At 33.6% G+C, this 17720-nt stretch overlaps 1 protein-coding gene across 5 annotated transcripts in view; it reads right to left on the reverse strand.

Moving 5' to 3' along the window:
* Positions 1-17720, reverse strand: part of CCSER1 (coiled-coil serine rich protein 1) — a 1207616-nt gene that overhangs the window by 525561 nt on the left and 664335 nt on the right. Inside the window, exon 10 of one of the 5 annotated variants that reach the window (XM_070614294.1) lies at positions 13537-15407. The exons of 3 other annotated variants lie outside the window; for them this stretch is intronic. In XM_070614294.1, coding sequence (XP_070470395.1) covers positions 15348-15407 — 60 coding nt within the window. In that variant the 3' untranslated portion in view covers positions 13537-15347. Of the gene's footprint in view, positions 1-13536; positions 15408-17720 lie in introns of those variants that run through there. One more of the 5 variants, XM_070614295.1, reaches the window with a different exon arrangement.

Consider the following 17720-nt stretch of genomic DNA (forward strand, 5'->3'; position numbering starts at 1 on the left):
GAAAGTTTACAGGTACAAATAACTCACTGAAACTTATGGATTCAATTACTCCGTGAAGGACCCAAAAAAGTGAGTCAATACAAAATTATCTACATAATATGTGCATTTACCTATAAAAATAGACATACTTAAGTGTAAATATACACACATATCCATAAAAGAAAAAATAAAAGAGTATTTATTTGTAACAGTATCAAACATACACATGTACGAATGTATGTACATACACATCAAAAGGGATGCAGGCAAAATAAAATCTATTCCTCTCCTTACCTTCATATTTAACTTTCAATTATGATTTAAATAGTAGCATATTCTGAAATATTTCTAGGTGGATAATTTATGTAATGCCATGTCAGTAGTAAATGATCAATGAATATTAAATGATTATTGCTAGTAAAAGAAATTTCATCGTATGATGTAACATTTTTCATTTCTACAAATCTCTATATCTTTTAAAATAAAAAAATCAACAAAAACTCTATTTTAAACGAGAATTGTTTTCCTAAAATTAAAGTGGAAAAAAATATTTTCCGTGATTTTCTAAGACGATTCACTTGATTTCCAGTATTTTAATTTTTTGGTTTCTATCAAAAGTTTATCACTAATATATTAGAGTCTTTTTTTGTTTGTTTTGTAACTATAACAACAAAACTTAACTAGCAGATAAAAATAATACATGAATACAATACACATGGATGTCAATATGCAATTTCACTGAAGTTACACATGAAAATCTTTTGTATAGACAAATAATATACAAAAGAATCTATTAAGAGATAAACATAGGAAGGTAAATGTTAAAGCAGAAATGATTTAAATAATTTGTGGCCCCTAAATTTAGAGCTTTGAAAAAAATATTTAAAACTCAGGGTCATTATTAGATTTCTGTGTGCATGGGTGTCAAGGGTGTTTCTAGGATACAATATGAATATGATCTTCTGGAGTCTAATGGGGTGGGTAGAAGTACATGTAAAACCAGTCTATAATTAAAATTTATTTCCCTAGATACCTTGACTCAAACATCGTCATAGGAAACTGATGGGCTAAAAACAGAGCTCAGAAAGTGAAGGTGCAGAGGTAACCTTGGAAAATATGCTGGGTACCTTGAGCTAAAAGAGACTCAATTCTGAGTCAGTTTTAAGAAGGGAATTAGAGAAATGTAGTGTGTAGGAGTATGACATTACGGTGCTTTCCCAGGCAGAAAGTAATACTGCTATGAGATGGTAAACAACTTTTTTGTTATTTTCCTCACAAATGCTATAAAATATCTTAGTTACCAATAAAGATTTCAGCATTAACAACTACCACCTAACCCAAGGTTTCTCAGACTTGGCTCTATTGACATGTTGGGCTGGATAATTCTTTGCTGTGGGAAGCCCTGATGTGCATTGTGGGATATAAGAGGCAGCCTCCCTGGCCTCTATCCACTAGATGCCAGTAGCATCCCCAATTGTGACAACCAAAAATGTCTCCAGACATTGCCCAATGTTCCGTGGTGAGGGAGGTGGGCGGGAAATTGCTTCTGATTGGCTACATCACTGCTCTAAAGAGGCTAATAAAAAAGACTTCACGTGGGTTATCCAGATATTTGTTTTTCTGGTTCTCCTCTCTTACAGTTTGACCCAATATTTTCTTTTCATGCATCTGCTTTGCTACCTTTCAATAAATACTTTCATACTGAATCAACAAAAAGGAGATGCCTATAATCATCTTGGATTGACCTATGCTTCCATGAAAGGGTCCTTTATCAGTGAATTTTCCTGCGATTTGATTTGTTTTAGTTTCTCTTAATATCCCCTGAAAAACGGACACTAGTGTTTTATCCCTATTCATGATAAAGTAAATGAGAAAAGTAAAGAACAGGTGTGTGTACAAAATTAACATTCAGAGAATCCTTAGAGAGTTATCCTACTATAACTGGAAAAGGTAGCCTAAACATTAGAGCTCATATGTAATAATTACATGACTATCTCCTCCTCAGAAACTCTAACTTCTTGTTGCAATAATAAAAACCAGAGTAAAGAATTTAGAAGTAGTCAGAATAAAAATGATAATTATTCTTGCTAGCTGAAAGTCTTCAAACATGTCTATAGGAAGACAGACTTCAAATTCTATTTCTTTCTGCAAGACATATCAATAGTTAACAGAACGTAGCTTTTTATAATATCTCTTCACTAATATTTACAAACTATATATATATATTTATTATATTGGACTTCTAACAAACTTTGTGAGCCTCTACAGAATATGTTGCCAGTAGATTTTATGAAAACTTACATAGAACTTACATAGAAAATTTACCTACACTTTCAGTACTCTTCTTTCCCAAGAGACATTTTATAAAAGGAAAAAAGATAACTGAAAAAATTTCCCAGACTTTTTAAAACATTCTCTGTTGAAAAATGAGGTGTGCATTTTCACAGCATTTTCTTCCCTTTTGGCCTAAAGATTTCTCTTCTCAATGGAATTCCTTGACAAACTAATCAGTTACTGAGTACTTTTTCTCAAAACTAAGTTTTATTACCTTTTCTTGGTCAAGAGTGCGAGACCAGAAGCTGTGTGTTAAGGGCACATTATTTTTTTCTAGACTTTGCTAAGTAAGTAAAGTAAATAAATTAAGAACCATTGAGAGATGAGACATTAGTTGATTAATCCTTTGACGTAAGGTGGTGAGCCATTAGGATTCAACACATCAATGATCCTGAGAAATCACACTCAGGGACTTATTAGTAAAATGAAATTTACAATTTATCCTGTTGATCTCAACCAGGCCTGAGTGAAATTTCTAGTCTTATACTCCCTCCAACTCTGCTTACAAAAGTGCCTATCCTGGGTGTACAGGAGATACCCAATAAACGATTATTGAATGAAAGTCAATGATAATGAGAGATACCATACTTGTTTGTGATTAACAATGCTAAACATGTTTGTGAAACTTGGAAATGTGACACATGGTTCCCTAAGCACATAGGGCAGAAGACAGCACCAGAGTAGCATGTCAGCTTTGTTTCCATTACATGTAGGATAAACAAATAGAGACCCCACAGTGCAATCATACACCTTTCAAGAGTACCCTGGAGTCAGCTAAAAGTGGTTATCTCCATACCCAAGATAAGCAGGCTATGCAGGCGGAAATCTTGCTGTTTATTAATTACCATGCTTGCTTGTTAAAGGGCTATAAATATGCCTCCTGGCTCTACAGTTCTACAAAAGCCTGGACAGTAAACAGAGATGACTTCCACCCTACCTTTCTGGATCAGATGGCTAGAGCTATGCTAATTCAACATGTTTTCCCTTCTTAAGACTTTCTATATTTGATTAGTAGGTGATGATATTAGAATGCAGCACGATAATTCAGTTTTGTTCTTTGTTTATTTGGGTCTTCACCAGCAGATGTAGTTGGTAATAAAAAATACATTTCAGTTTCCATCAAGTTTAGTTAGTCTCAGAGAAAAAAAATTAAATTTATAAGACCTCAGTGTGATAACTCAGAAATGCAGAGGCAATATGATAAAATGAAATTCAAACTCATTCATTCTCTAAGGCATTAATCCACAATATAACAATTGAAATGTTTTCAAGATTGTCTATTGCCTTTTGTCTTTTTCATTTTACTTTCTCTTTTTATTACAATATAGTTTTAACTGGAATCCTAGCAAGTAGTCTGGGTCAGAGAGTTGATGTTAACTAACTATGGTTCTTTCCCCCCATCTCCATCTCCATCTGTCTCACAATGAAACAAAGGCATCCCTGCTTTTCTACACCCTTCAGAGAGAGGATCACTCCTCTTCCACACTGTCCCTGGTAGAGAGGAGTGAGTGATGATAAGGGGCTTGGTCTCTGCTGTCAGACGGGAGACGGTTAGTATTGTGACATCAGGCCAGGTATTTATCCTCTCTAAACCTCTATGTTTCATCTGTGAAGCAGGGATAATGACAGGGCCTGCAATCTCAGTTGTTTTGGGTACTGAATGAGATGAAAATGCCATATAGCAGGAATTGTAGCTGTCTCTTTTATTGTGTACACCCAGCACCCACACGAGTGCCTGGCATATAACAGATGCTTAGTACAGATTTTGTCATATGGATGACATAGCCTTTACTTTACTGCATTGTGATGATTTGTTTTCCTGAATGTATCAGATGAGAATAAGACATTTAACTGCAGACGGGCATTTAACTATCAATTGGGAACTTATAGTGCTGCTTCTGACTCCCATGTAGTGACAATAATTGTGACCATACCCTACCTTTTTCTATTTACCACATTGTGTCGTGATTTTTTAGTACTTACCATATTTTACCAAGTGAGAATATGATATTCTTTCAAGTTAAATATTTATTTATTTATGTATTTTGTGTTATACAGTCATATTTTATGATTGCTTTATTCTTATTAAAGTTGAAGACATTCTTAAATATTTGATGAAACTGATAAGATTAAACTGGGTTCCTATGCAGCATGGTGTTCATATAAACAGACATCAAATGTGTCCTTTTCATATAGAAATTAATAAAAGAAAAAAATAAGTAAACAGAAAGTATTGAAAAGCACTAACTGTGCCTAGTCTGACATTCAGAGGCACTTAATATGTTAGCATCTCTTCTCTTCCTCTATAAAAATCCACAAGATAAGACTAAAAATCAATAAGCTGATAGGAGATCTCAAATTATACTAAAATACATTATGTTTCTGAAATTGTCGCTCTTCATATCAGACATTTTTGTTATGGTAATTATAATAACATTACAATGCATTGTGATTATACCAATATATTCTGGTAGTCTCTACTCATCTGTGGTTATTTGGTAAGTGATGTTACATGGTTTTACGCCCCAGGGCCCAACACATTGTATTTAGTAAACATTTCCTAAATAAATAAACAAAAATAATGTGAATCCATGCGAATCATGATGTCCTAAAAAAGTTTGGTTGACAAACAAAACTTATAGTCAACCTAATATTCTGATCATTTCACCTACTTCTATTTCTTCTGTTAAAATTAAATACAAAATGGAGATTGGACTTGAGAATTCTCTGAGCAGACAAAACCATTTAAGCCACCCTAAAAATCTAAATCTATCTTATTTCATGAACATAAGCAAAACTTAGCTCAGGTCATTTCTTATAAATGCCTCTGACAATCATGAAAAACACATGTCATCTTCCTAAAAATGGTATGAGATAATCACTTTAAACCAATCCTCTGCCATCCGGAAACCCCCAGTGTAACAACCAATCATTGCAGAGGGTAAACAACTTCTTTGTTTTCACTTTTAAGCCATCCTGTAATGTCCAACCCCTGAGCTTCCTCTCAGTCTTTGAATTTGAAGGCTTCCAGTTTGCAAACTGTTCTTATATGCACAATTAATTCTTACTAAATACTATTGAGTGATTCAGTGGTTTTAATTTTGCTATATCTGGTTTTTTTATATTTCTAATGCATAAAAATTGCTTAAGAATGTCAGAATTTATATTTTAAAACAGGAAATTATTGACAAATAGTAGGAATCAATACATTTTTTATAATTTGTGCTTTTAAAAATTCTATTGATAAGATTTGAAACTGTGACAGTGAAACACAGGTGATAATACTTACAGTATTCACAAGTTTTCTTTTCACCTCATATGATATAAATATAGAAAAGTATAAACATGAATAAAATATTGAGAACACAAAATATGTATTTCTAACATTTTGATTAATGCTGTCTTCCAACTTACAAAATTATTTTCTATATTCTGAAAATGAATTTAGAAAAGATCAGTCTAAAAAACGAGAATTTTTTTTTTATATATGTAATTATATTTAGACTAAAGTTAAAGTAAAAGAGCTCTGGTAACGCTAACTACCATACTGACATAATGAATGTTAACCTATTTATTTTACTTACAATGAAAATAGTTTGAATCAATTAGTATAGTAGGAGTCAGCGAATTAAGTACAGACTGGAGGTAAATAATACCAAGGATTTCAATTTATAGTCAACAGTGAAAAAAAGGCATGCAGAAAGATGCAGCTTGATTTACTTACAAATTAAAACCTCAATAGACAATTTTCTCGTTAAATAAAAATGGAAATGTAAAAAAGTGTATTGTGGAAATTGAAGGTGATCATATTTTTATATCACAAGGGTTGAAAATATAATACATGATTTATGAGATAATATGGGAAGGTTTTAACCATAAATTAGAGTGGAGAAAAACTTACATGAAACCTCCTTGCTTCAGTTGATGCAAATCATCTATTTCTGGATCAAGCATAGCATATTGTTTGAGAACAAGAAAGTCATTTTTGTTCTCACATTTAAAATATTATACTTGTCACGTAAAATCTCTAGAGATACAGATGAAAAATGTTCTTAATGATTAGGCTGTAAGGAGGTAAATGACTGAAAAATGTTGTTGGAACAACATTGTCACCATGAATTATTCTGATGAATACAATAATGATACTTAGATAACATATTGTCAAGTACCCCTGATAAAACCACTGTTTTAGGTATGGATGTGCTCATTTATTCCAAAATAGTTAAAACAAGCTGGAAATGGGACTGTGGTAACATCAACAAATTCTAGGCAACTCAGTAGATAGTCTTGATTATAAGCAGAAATATTTTTATAAAAATAGAAATATTTGAAAATCTAGTGTAGTGACTAAAACATATCTGGAGAATATGGTGTAAGGAATATGTTTATGTCATATATTAAAAATTGCGATAGTGTTATGTACACATGACATTTTAAGGAAGGAGTATTCACTTACAGATTTAAAAAATTTGGAATTAGGTTTTCCTAAAACGTTGTGATGGAATCAAAGGATTTTTATGTCACCATGTTTACCAAATGATAATTTTCATATTTTAATTAAAACCAGATTAATTCAGAGAAAAAAAAGGTACAACAGTAGGCTTTGTGCTGTTTGCTAGTTTTTCTTGGTTTTCCCCATTCTGGGCATGCGGTTGGTTGGGTTCTCGCTGCCCCCTTGGAGTTTGCTGGCCATGACCATATGACTTACGTTGTTTTGACCAATGAAATGTGAGAGAAGTGCTTTGTGCCACTTCTGAGTGGAAAATGAAGACCCATTGTGCAATTTGCGACTCTCTTTGCCCTCAAAGGCTGCAACATAACAGATGAAGATTGTTCCATCAACCTGAGTCTTACAGTGAGAGCAGACAGTTTCCTGTTGGCCAGCAATAGATATATAGCATAAGCAATAAATAAGCAGCAGATGTTAAAGTCATTAAAATTTGGAAATTGTTTCTGCTGCATAACCGTGGGTTCAGTTCGTTCTGTTCTATTTGGGGGACCATACAGTGTAGTGAATAAGGGCGTGAATTCTGGAATCAAGACTGCTTGGATCCATACCTCAGTTCTGTCACCACTCATTTGATAATACATTGGGAATTTTATGCTACCTTGCTGTGCCTTAATTTCCCCCTCTGTAAAATGAGAAAATTTGTCTTGTTTTTGTTTAAGATTACATGAGTCAACACACATACAGCACTGAGAACGTTGCTTGGCACATAGTAGCACCTAATAAATATGACCCATTATTCTCTCCACCTAGAAAAACTGCTACATCCCCTTGCATTTGCTCATATTTGTAACACTAGTATAACTACGCGTAATTATAATAGTAAAAATCAAAAGCAAAAGGTTACCTTGTTAGAATTTTAGTTTTATCATCTATTTTTTTTGAAAAGCAGCATACCCCAGAAGGATCTAATAAGTGCTATCTCCTTATTAAGCAGAATAACTGATTTATAATAATACTATCAATTTAAATTATGATAAATAAAAGTACACAATGTGACAGTAGTGACACCAATAGTGTTAACTATCATCATTTGGAAAGTATTTCTTTTGCCCTGGTGTCAGTGTACCAGCTGTCTCCCAGTAGGAGAAGCACAAGCAGATGCAGGTGAGGAATGGAAAGTACAGTGGACTGAGATTCCAAGACTAGTGTTCCTGTGTTTTAGGAGACAGCTTTGTCCCTTTCACGGTTTCAATCCTTGATACGGTTTTCAACCACTTTTGCTACACTTAGAATCAATGTGTTAAAGCCTGCTGACATCCAGCTCTTGGGAGTCTAAACACTTGTTCAACCTTAGGGAACACAGAATATGAATTATGATTCTCTTTAGGACTCTGTCTTAGGCCCATGAGGGTTTACATTTAAAATTATGAATGTAGGCTGGCCTGCCTTTGCTCCATAAAACAAAAACAAAGACCAGTACTCAGTCTAAGCTCTCATAAACATTCTGTTGAAACTTTAGACAAATAAATAAACTTTTTTTAATCCATTTTCAGATAAATCACTTAACTAACTCTGTAGAGTAAGGAGGTTGAATTAAAGTACCTCTAAGACACCCTCCTCCCATCTGTAAAGATGCCTGAGAAATCCTATACAGTATGTTCCCCATTTGAAAGAGCTCATGCCTCGGTTTGGGGGATAAGAGTAGCACACGTGAAATAACACAGATAAATTCGCGTATCCTGTGATTCACCTAATAGGCTACAGCGAGCTTTGTTTTGAAGTGCAGCTCTGGATCCAGAGGGCCCTGTTTAAACACAGCCCAGTGACTTTCTACACGTGTAATTTGGGGCAAGCAACTTAACTTCTCTATATTTCAGCTTTCTTGCTTGCAAAAAATGTAATAGTAGCTACCTCATAGGTTTTTGTGAGGATTAAAATATTTAAAACATATAAAGCCTTTACAACAGCACTTGACACATTGTAAGAGTCAGAAATGTTAGCCATCATTGAACTGTAGAATGATCTAGAGAAGATGGAGTTCAGTTACGCCTGGAGAAGCGAGGAATATGTTAGAGATGGGGTGGAGAATATGGAACCTGGGCTCCTCCTCACATGAACAGTCTAAGCAAGAAGAAATACCTCTATAGGTCAGGGCACTGATAGGAGTAAAGGCACTGAGACTTGAGGGAAGAAATAACACTGTCTGTTTGTGGAACAGCAGGAGAACAGATAAATCAGGCTGCAAATATTGGATTTAGTTTTTCTTATATGTGTTTTCTCTTATGGGAATTTTTCTACTGTACTCTCAATACATACCAAGTAGAAGAAAAGGAAATATAAAAGAATATAGATTTTACATAAACCTACATCTGAAATATCTTAAAATCAGGCATTTTATATTCAATAAAACATATTATGAGGTACATAGTATAACTGAAAGAAGAGAACATAAAGAAAGAATATACTCTATTCCACTTAGCTGAATGGATTATTGTTCCAGTTGGAGTAGTTTCATATAAGTAGCAAATGGAAACAAAGAATAAAACAAATAAATATTTATCATTTTAAATATGATATATAAATTCAAATAACTGGCTCTTCTCTTATGTGGTATATTATAGCATAGTTTATTTTCAAAAGTTATACTTTTTTTCCCCAATTGGATCACAAAATTCTTGACTTTCAAAAACTGCAATTCCTGAAAGCTTGTCTTAAGTGAAAAATAAAAAGATAATCTCCAAGAAAAGCAATCTCCTTTCTCTTGCCTCAAACTGTGCTTTGAAACATTCAAAACATGGAAGAGAAACCAAAGATAACTGCAATCTTGGTCAGATAAACTTTTTCTTATAAAGCATTTTCTTTACAGTTAAAGAGAAATGAAAAATACAGAACAGTGGGTTTACCATTCCATTCTAACACAGTATCATTCTCAGAGGGAATGGTGGAAATGGAGCAGCTGGGGAGGAGGTGTTAAAGCAGATGACTTTTCTCCAGTGGAAGGAAAAGAAGGGAGGTAACTTCATCTAATTTCCCTGTCAACATGAAAACTAGATCTCCAGGAAAATAAACTATTAGTGTTTGCTAAAAGGAGGTTTCCTATCTATGGAAATTTTAATAGCATGTCCCTGGTTAAGGACTGACTTGAGTAAATAAACTTAGAATCTATAGATTTTTGAGCATGGCTCCCTGAAAAATGTCACTGGGATATGAAATGAGTATGTTTCATGGATGAAACATTCCTCCTTCTGTGTGAGGCAACCCCACAAAAACTCAACTGCAGATCTGATCTATTACTCTGGATTAGAGTGGATGTTCAGTGTGGGATGAAAGAGCTTGGAGATGTTGCCCTCAGCATCCCAGACCTGTTCCTCCTTCATCTGAGCTTGACTGCCAGAACCTTTGAAATGATTAATAAAGCTTGCTATTGGGTAAGATCTATAATCTGGGTGAGTCTGATTCTTTGTGTTAGCTCACCAGATACTGACTGCTTTTTTTCCATTAAAAACCAACAATATATTTCCACTGTGTATGTGACATTCTACTACAACATGCTTTTTACTTTTAAATCAAATTAATTTTAAAAAACAGCTTTTTTGGTTTCTAAAGCCTACATTCTGCTAACGAAGCATTAGAAAAACAATAATTTTTAGCATGCACTTATGTACGTATAAATTTTTACTCATGTTGTATTTGCATTACTGAAATGGAAAAGGTAGTTTTCAAGAGACTAGTCATTAATTTTCAGGATTCTATTCTTAAAATTCATGTGGCTATGATGAAATGGCAGTCAGATGATAGAGATCTCCAAAAACAAAGTTTACACAAGTTTGTAAAGTTCATAGAACAAAGTAAATCATAAAATAAAGTCATATGAAAATTGTGCTAGTAATACAAATTAAACTCTAAATCTACATTAACACAGTAACTTCTTAAAACATATACAAACCATGATGTAAAGAAAATTAAAATCTGTGTAGTGTATTTATTGCCTAATGAAGTTAACTTGGTCTTTCAAGTATACTCTGCTATTCTTAGTGAAAAAAGGCACACATAAATCTCTTTCTAGGCCAGAAATCTTGCCAGCCTTATGAAGAAGAAACTTCTACGAAGAGCCTGAGTAGGAAGCCATGACATTTATTCACTCTCCCTGATCATTATATTCAAACTTTATTAGTACATAAGCCTTCCAGATTGTTCATCAAAGTTTAAACTACAGGCTATTCTTCCTTACTGGGCAAGGGAATACTTCCTTCATCTCTTGAGTATTATGTATTTAAAAAAAAATTGGGAATTAAAATAAAAAAACAAACTAAATCGTTGAGGAAAGCATGGCAACAATGATTTTACTCTTGCCGCAATAATTGTTTTTCTCCCTCAGAATCCACTTCACATACATTTGTCATTGCCCTTCCCAGGAGTCAGGAAGCTCTTCCCCTTTCTTCCCTAGGAATGTTCATGCTACCTACAAATTTCTTCCTCCTGATCAAGTTCCTTTTATTAAAAAGATGATTTTAAAATGAGGTTTTCCTCATTTCATATATGTGCATGTGTGTATAATCTGACCAAGATGTTTATAAATTATGGATGCGAACAATAGCTTTCAGCTATTAGGAACAGTCACCAGAAAATATTTTATTATCCTTTGGGCCTCCTGTTCATCAGCCTCCTATGAGTGCATCAGTATAGAGCATTCAAAGAGGAAAGTAGAAACGTAGAGAAAAGGTTTTACAAAATAGAGGCAAGAGAATATCCAATAGATATACTCAGGATGTTTGGTTTGGGGTAAAAAATAAGAAAAATATTTACATCTTTCTTTTTCTCCCCATTTTATAGCCTATTCTACTCTTCTTCATTATAATTAATAGTATAAATGTATTATGCAAATTCAGATATCCAACAGACAGTACTTGGAAGGCTTAGGACATTCTAAAAGTTTTAGGGCTTATTAATATCAAGAATGACAGTTCTTTCCAATGGAGAATATATACGTCAATCTATCATTGACATGTGGACTTGTTTCACCCGCATATATCAAATGAAACTGACATATGTTTGAAAATATACGAGTTAGTATTACAGTTTTCTTTTAAGCGTGCTAGCACATATCATAATGGTGATTACTGTTACCAAAAAAAGCACCCAGACAGAGAATTTTTTTAGAAAGTGATTATACCTAAAAAGTTAAGATAGGATAGAACTATATATAGAGAGGCCTATATGGACAAATAGGTACCAAATACAAGAACATGAAAAGCATTCCTTTGTTAAATTTGGACATTCCTGCTCCTAGCAGTTAGTGAAATATGGAAGAGAAGGTACATTTGCTTTCTAAATAAACAAATAGTTAACACAATGTCAAATTTAGGTAACTATGAAAAATGATACAATTTTGGAAACTTCAGCAAGGAGGTTTTTATGCATTTTATAATAAAATTATATATGTGTAATAACATACTTTAGAGTCTTCATTAAAAAATCATTTAAAATAGAGCTATATATCATAAATCTGATAATGATCAGTTGCCTATATTTAAAAATATGATAATTAAGAACATTTAACAAGCATATATTTTGGGGCATAACAAAATAAATTTCCAGAATGATTTAAAATATATACATATATTTTTTGAGGAAGATTAGCCCTGAGCTAACATCTGCCACCAATCCTCTCCATTTTGCTGAGGAAGACTGGTGCTGAGCTAACACCTTCCTCTACATTATATGTGGGACGCCTGCCACAGCATGGCTTGACAAGCAGTGTGTAGGTCCACACTTGGGATCTGAACCGGCGAACCCCAGGCTGCCAAAGCAGAACGTGTGAACTTAACTGCTGTGCCACTGGGCCCCCAGAATGATTTAAAATATAGATAAAATATGTGTTAATAATTGTTAAACTATCTAGCAAAACTTTCTATGGTTTTTCCTCCAAGCACTTGTCTATATATGAATAAATAATTCTCATTATTATAAAATTATTTGCTTAGCTAACATACTATATTAGCTATAATATATATACATCTTAGACAGGTCAGCATTCACATAGTAATCTTTATTATCACAATTATCCCTAGTCCACAGTCCACAAGATTTCAGAGAAATTCAATCTTTAATGTTAGATATAATATACAATTATCTATATATTTGCATATGTAATCCATGTATAATTTTTATTGACTTTTGCAGTCATGCAATCCACCAGCATTCTGAAATCAGAAAAGCAAAACAAAATCCTAGCTTTTGATCTGGGACACTTGAGCACAATCTATGGGTTTGACATTTCTTAGAAAAGTTACACAAACTTGAGAAAGTTACTCAACCTCTTCAAATTCCACTTTCCTTATTAGGAAAATGAATATAATTAAGCTTGTCCATCTCTTATTTTGATTTAGTGACTGTCAGAGTATTTCAAACATGAAGGGATAATAGTAAAGCATAATAATTCCTGTCATCAGTAAACACTGATATTGCACTATTTGCAACTGTTGGATATATTCTGATGCTTCTTGTCTCTCCTCTAGGAACAATTATCGACCTCGAATATAGTACAGTAATTATAAGGGTTCTTCCACATTTTTCTAAACGATAACAACACCCCTTTAATCCTTATTTTTCATTCACTTTCAATGTAATCAAATATAAAACATTTTAATAGTTAACTATTAAATAATAAACATTGTGAGGAAGTCTGAATACATTTCCCCATGAAAGTGAAATTAACCTGTAAACATGTTCACTGATGTATATTCAACCCAAGTTTCTCAGTAAAAAAAAAATTTTTTTCAAAGAGGCAGCACTGCAATGTCTTACTGTTGTTAAAAGGCAATCATGAAATTATACCTTTTGAGGTAGGTGGATTTTCTTATCTGTATTGACAGTTTCTGCTATATTGCTTTTGAGGGAAAAAGTACCTTTATCGACTTAATCTAGTGGCCTTAGCAACTTGTCTTAACAAGTTTTTCTGTTTTTTTTCTTTTTTTTCCCTTTACATTCCAGTCAAATATCTTTAATTGAATTCTTTCTTCTTCTTAAAATGATATCGGCCAATCAAGTTGATAAAGATCCTTACAAGGGGAGTGCTTTACTGTAGGTGTTGGGGTTTCTTACATTATCTACATTTAAAGCTTTCAAATATAAAATAAAACAAAAAAACCCAGATAGAATAAGGTGCTGGCCCTGTGGCTGAGTGATTAAGTTCACATGCTCTGTTTCCGTGTCCCGGGATTTTGCCAGTTCAGATCCTGGGCGCGGACCTAGAACCGCTCATTAAGCCATGCTGAGGCGGCATCACACATACCAGAACCAGTACAACTATGTACTGGGGGGCTTTGCTGAGAAGAAGAAGAAAAAGAAGAAAAAAAAAAAAAAAGATGGGCGACAGATGTTAGCTCAGGTGCCAATCTTAAAGAAAAAAAAAGAGAATAAACTCTAGAAAATTGTTAGAGAAACAAAGGAGTTTTGTGTCTTGGATCATAAAAGAGTGCTTTAAGTGGAAAAGTCAACAAGGATGCATACAATGTTGTCATGTAAATAAATATATTTATAGCTTTATTTTAACACAGTGGTTCAAACTCAGCATTTGATCATTCACATTATATGTTACATAATGATTCAAATAATTTAAGAAATTTTACAACATATTTCTAAATGTTACCACCATTAACGATGATTGTTTCATTGTCTATCTGCAAAATATAGAGAACTCAGTAAAAGTTGCTTTCTTCTCCTTAGCTCTAGGGCTCTTCTAGAGCCCTGCACCCTTCCCACAACACTGAGCCACCCTCTGAGCTCTGTCACTTTTCCTTTCAATAAATTACAACATTCAAGAGTGTCTTCTTGCCTCCTGGCCATGTGATAATTAAAGTGAGTTATTACATAAGGGTAATATACAGCGACACACAGACATCAGGCAGCAATGCCAAGTCCTGGAGACAGGCTTTCTTCTATGACACATTCAAGAAACTTCCCTCAATATGAGGTCAATAGCCAATCTTTCTTCCCTTCTTTAGAGATATAAATAGGTTTTTGCCTTTTTCTAGTCAGCATAAGACTCTTCATTTTTTATTTCGCTTGAATACATACTGTTTTCATCTTTTGAGCTCAATGCAAGGGAAAAATAGAGATAATTTAGTTCTTCAGTAGGAACTGCCCCACTAGAACAGGAGAAACTAGATGCACTGTTTTCAAACTTACCTAAGGTGCATAGAATATGTGGTGAAATGAAATGAAGACTATAGCCAGAGAGACAAATGATATGGATGAGAAAGTTGAACAAAAAATATGTACTGCCAAGTGGAATATTACATTTTACAATAGATGCATAAAGAGATCATTTTTTAACAAAAGTCTATTTTTTAAAACTATAAGAAGAATAAGGTAGGAATACGTTAGTTGAATCTTCATCCCTCAATATTTTATGCAACTGTGTACAAATGCAAAAACTATGAAATATTTGGAATGGAAACATTTCTGTATTACATACTCTGGGAAACAGTTAACAAATGGAATGATGGAAAATTGGTTTTATTCAATATTTAACATGTCACAGATTCGTGATACATATCTTACGGTCAAATAATGATTTAACCTAAGTTGAAATATGTACTGGTTTAAATAAACCTTCAGTGCATGTAGGATTCCACAGGGCCTTGAAAAGAAGAAAACAAAAAATAAATAAATGAATGACATCAAATTAATAAAATGAAATGAAATTTTATTTAATATGAAGATTTAAAATGTTAAACACAAATAAAAAGCACAGACCAACATAAAACTGCTCTATTTATGATTTTCTAAGTCAAACTTGCTATTAAAATTTATTAAAAATATTTATATTAGTAATGCTTACAGGCTTCCAACTTTCAATTAAATATACTTTACAACTGAACACAAGGTGAAAGAGGGAAGAACAATTGGCAAAATTTTATTATTTCCTTGGTTTTGTAAGTAAAGTCAAAAAATAACAGTTTTACTCAACTCTTTCCTTTATGTATTTCTCAACTAAAAAATATCAAGAAAATTAAATAAGTAATAGGTACTTCTCGCATGGCCTTCCTGATATTTTTGTAAACCATAGTCACCATCCAAGAGCCTAAACACAAAGCTCCAACAGAATTTTGTCAATCTTCAGCAATTATCATTTTTTTTAAAAAACTCTAACTTTATCGCAGTTTTAAGTGATAGGAAATTAAAACATTTCAAAATTTTTCATCTTTAAAAAAAGGAACTCCATTGTGCAGATAATATGTATAAAAAGATATATAGGATCTGAGAATTATAGACTATGGCATCTGCCCCCAATGAATGTAGAATTCAGTTGGAGAGATATAAATGACTACAGAAAAGCTGAGCCATACTACAAGCCAATAGGTTATAGGTCAATATATAAGAGGTCAATATGTAGAACTGGTCAATATACAGACAACAATGTACAGTACTGACAACCACAAGATAGTAGGTTACATAGAACTGATAATTGCTGACGTAGTTCTATGGAAAGAGAGAACTCTCCCAATTTGGGTGGTCAAATCAAGGATATGAGACTGGAAAGAGAAATACATTATAGGGGTATTCCAGATAAAATGGCTAAAAACAAAACAAAACTAACTAACACACTAAACAATGGAGACAAGAAATAGCAATTTATTTTAGAGCAGTTTAAGTGGAATACAAGGATTATGTTTCGGAATAGTAGAAACTAAAATTGCATAAATAGAGAAGGGTAAAATTTTAGCAGCTATGAATGCTGGTTTGAGGAATGTGGATTTTATCCTTTAAGACTTAGCCACTAAGAGAGAGTTTTTAAAGTAGAAATACAATGTAAGCTGTGTGTTTGTGTTTATTTATTTATTTTTTTTGCAGATTTATCTGTGCTGCGTTACAGATTAGAATGTGTAGCGTCTGTAAGCAGGAAGACAAGACTGAAACCAACGTGAGGAAGTCCTGAAGCAGCAAGCAGTATTGGAAGGTGACTGTCCTCTGTAACACGATTTCCCCTGTCACGATGCTCCTTCCACTTTCAAGAACAGTAGACCCACCACTCATGTTATAGCTCAAAGTTAACGTCCTCAGAAATGTCTTCCCTGATGAGTCTTTTCTAGGCGCAAGTCCTCCTCTTCACCTAGTTCATCTCTTAATCTCATCTCTGCTTATTCACATCATGGCCCCATCACTGTGAAATTCTCTTGTTAATTTCTAACATTTCTAATTTATTGTCTGTCGTCATCCACTAGAACATGAGGGTTATCAAGAAAGGAAACTTATCTATCTCTTGTTCACTGCTACAATCTCAGTGCTTGGAATACCTCTTTTATTTCTATTTTTTAAATGACTATATAAATAAAAAGGGGTGAAATATCTTGTGATGAAAATAACCACAGGGCTATAATTGTATGTTGTACACAGAGGCAGATAAGTATCTGCCAAACAACCATGTTCTTTAAAAAAGAAGTCTTCAGAAGAATGGGATACTTTCTTTAATTGGAATGCTGAGCTATCACGAAAAGCCTCTGAACCAAAAATCACGTTCCTTAAAGATTCATTACAAAAACAACAGAAATCTAAGGAACCAGAAAAGATGCTCCAACCAATGACTCCAAACTCCGATTTCACGTGCCCTTATCTGATCCCTTCTTCCTAACTATCCTGAGACTCTCGACTCACTGTTGGAGCTCCCTTTCCATTCTGAAGATCTTATCACTCAATTACCCTTTAAAACCAGGCTAGTAGAAAATCCTAATAAAGACAAGGACACCCCTAAATTTATTCCCCAAACCACTTTTACACCATGGTCCAAGGCTGAGCTATAAGCCATGGTAAGACTTCTCTAAACCAAAAGAGGATCCTCAAAAATTTACAGAGCAATTTAGAATACTGATTAATACTTCTGACCCAAGACTCTCTGACCTATACCAATTAATACACATGCTGCTGGGTCTAGGAGAAGCCCAAAATTGGTTTA

Source organism: Equus przewalskii, chromosome 3 (assembly GCF_037783145.1).
Source record: "Equus przewalskii isolate Varuska chromosome 3, EquPr2, whole genome shotgun sequence".
In the NCBI taxonomy this organism is placed as follows: domain Eukaryota; kingdom Metazoa; phylum Chordata; class Mammalia; order Perissodactyla; family Equidae; genus Equus; species Equus przewalskii.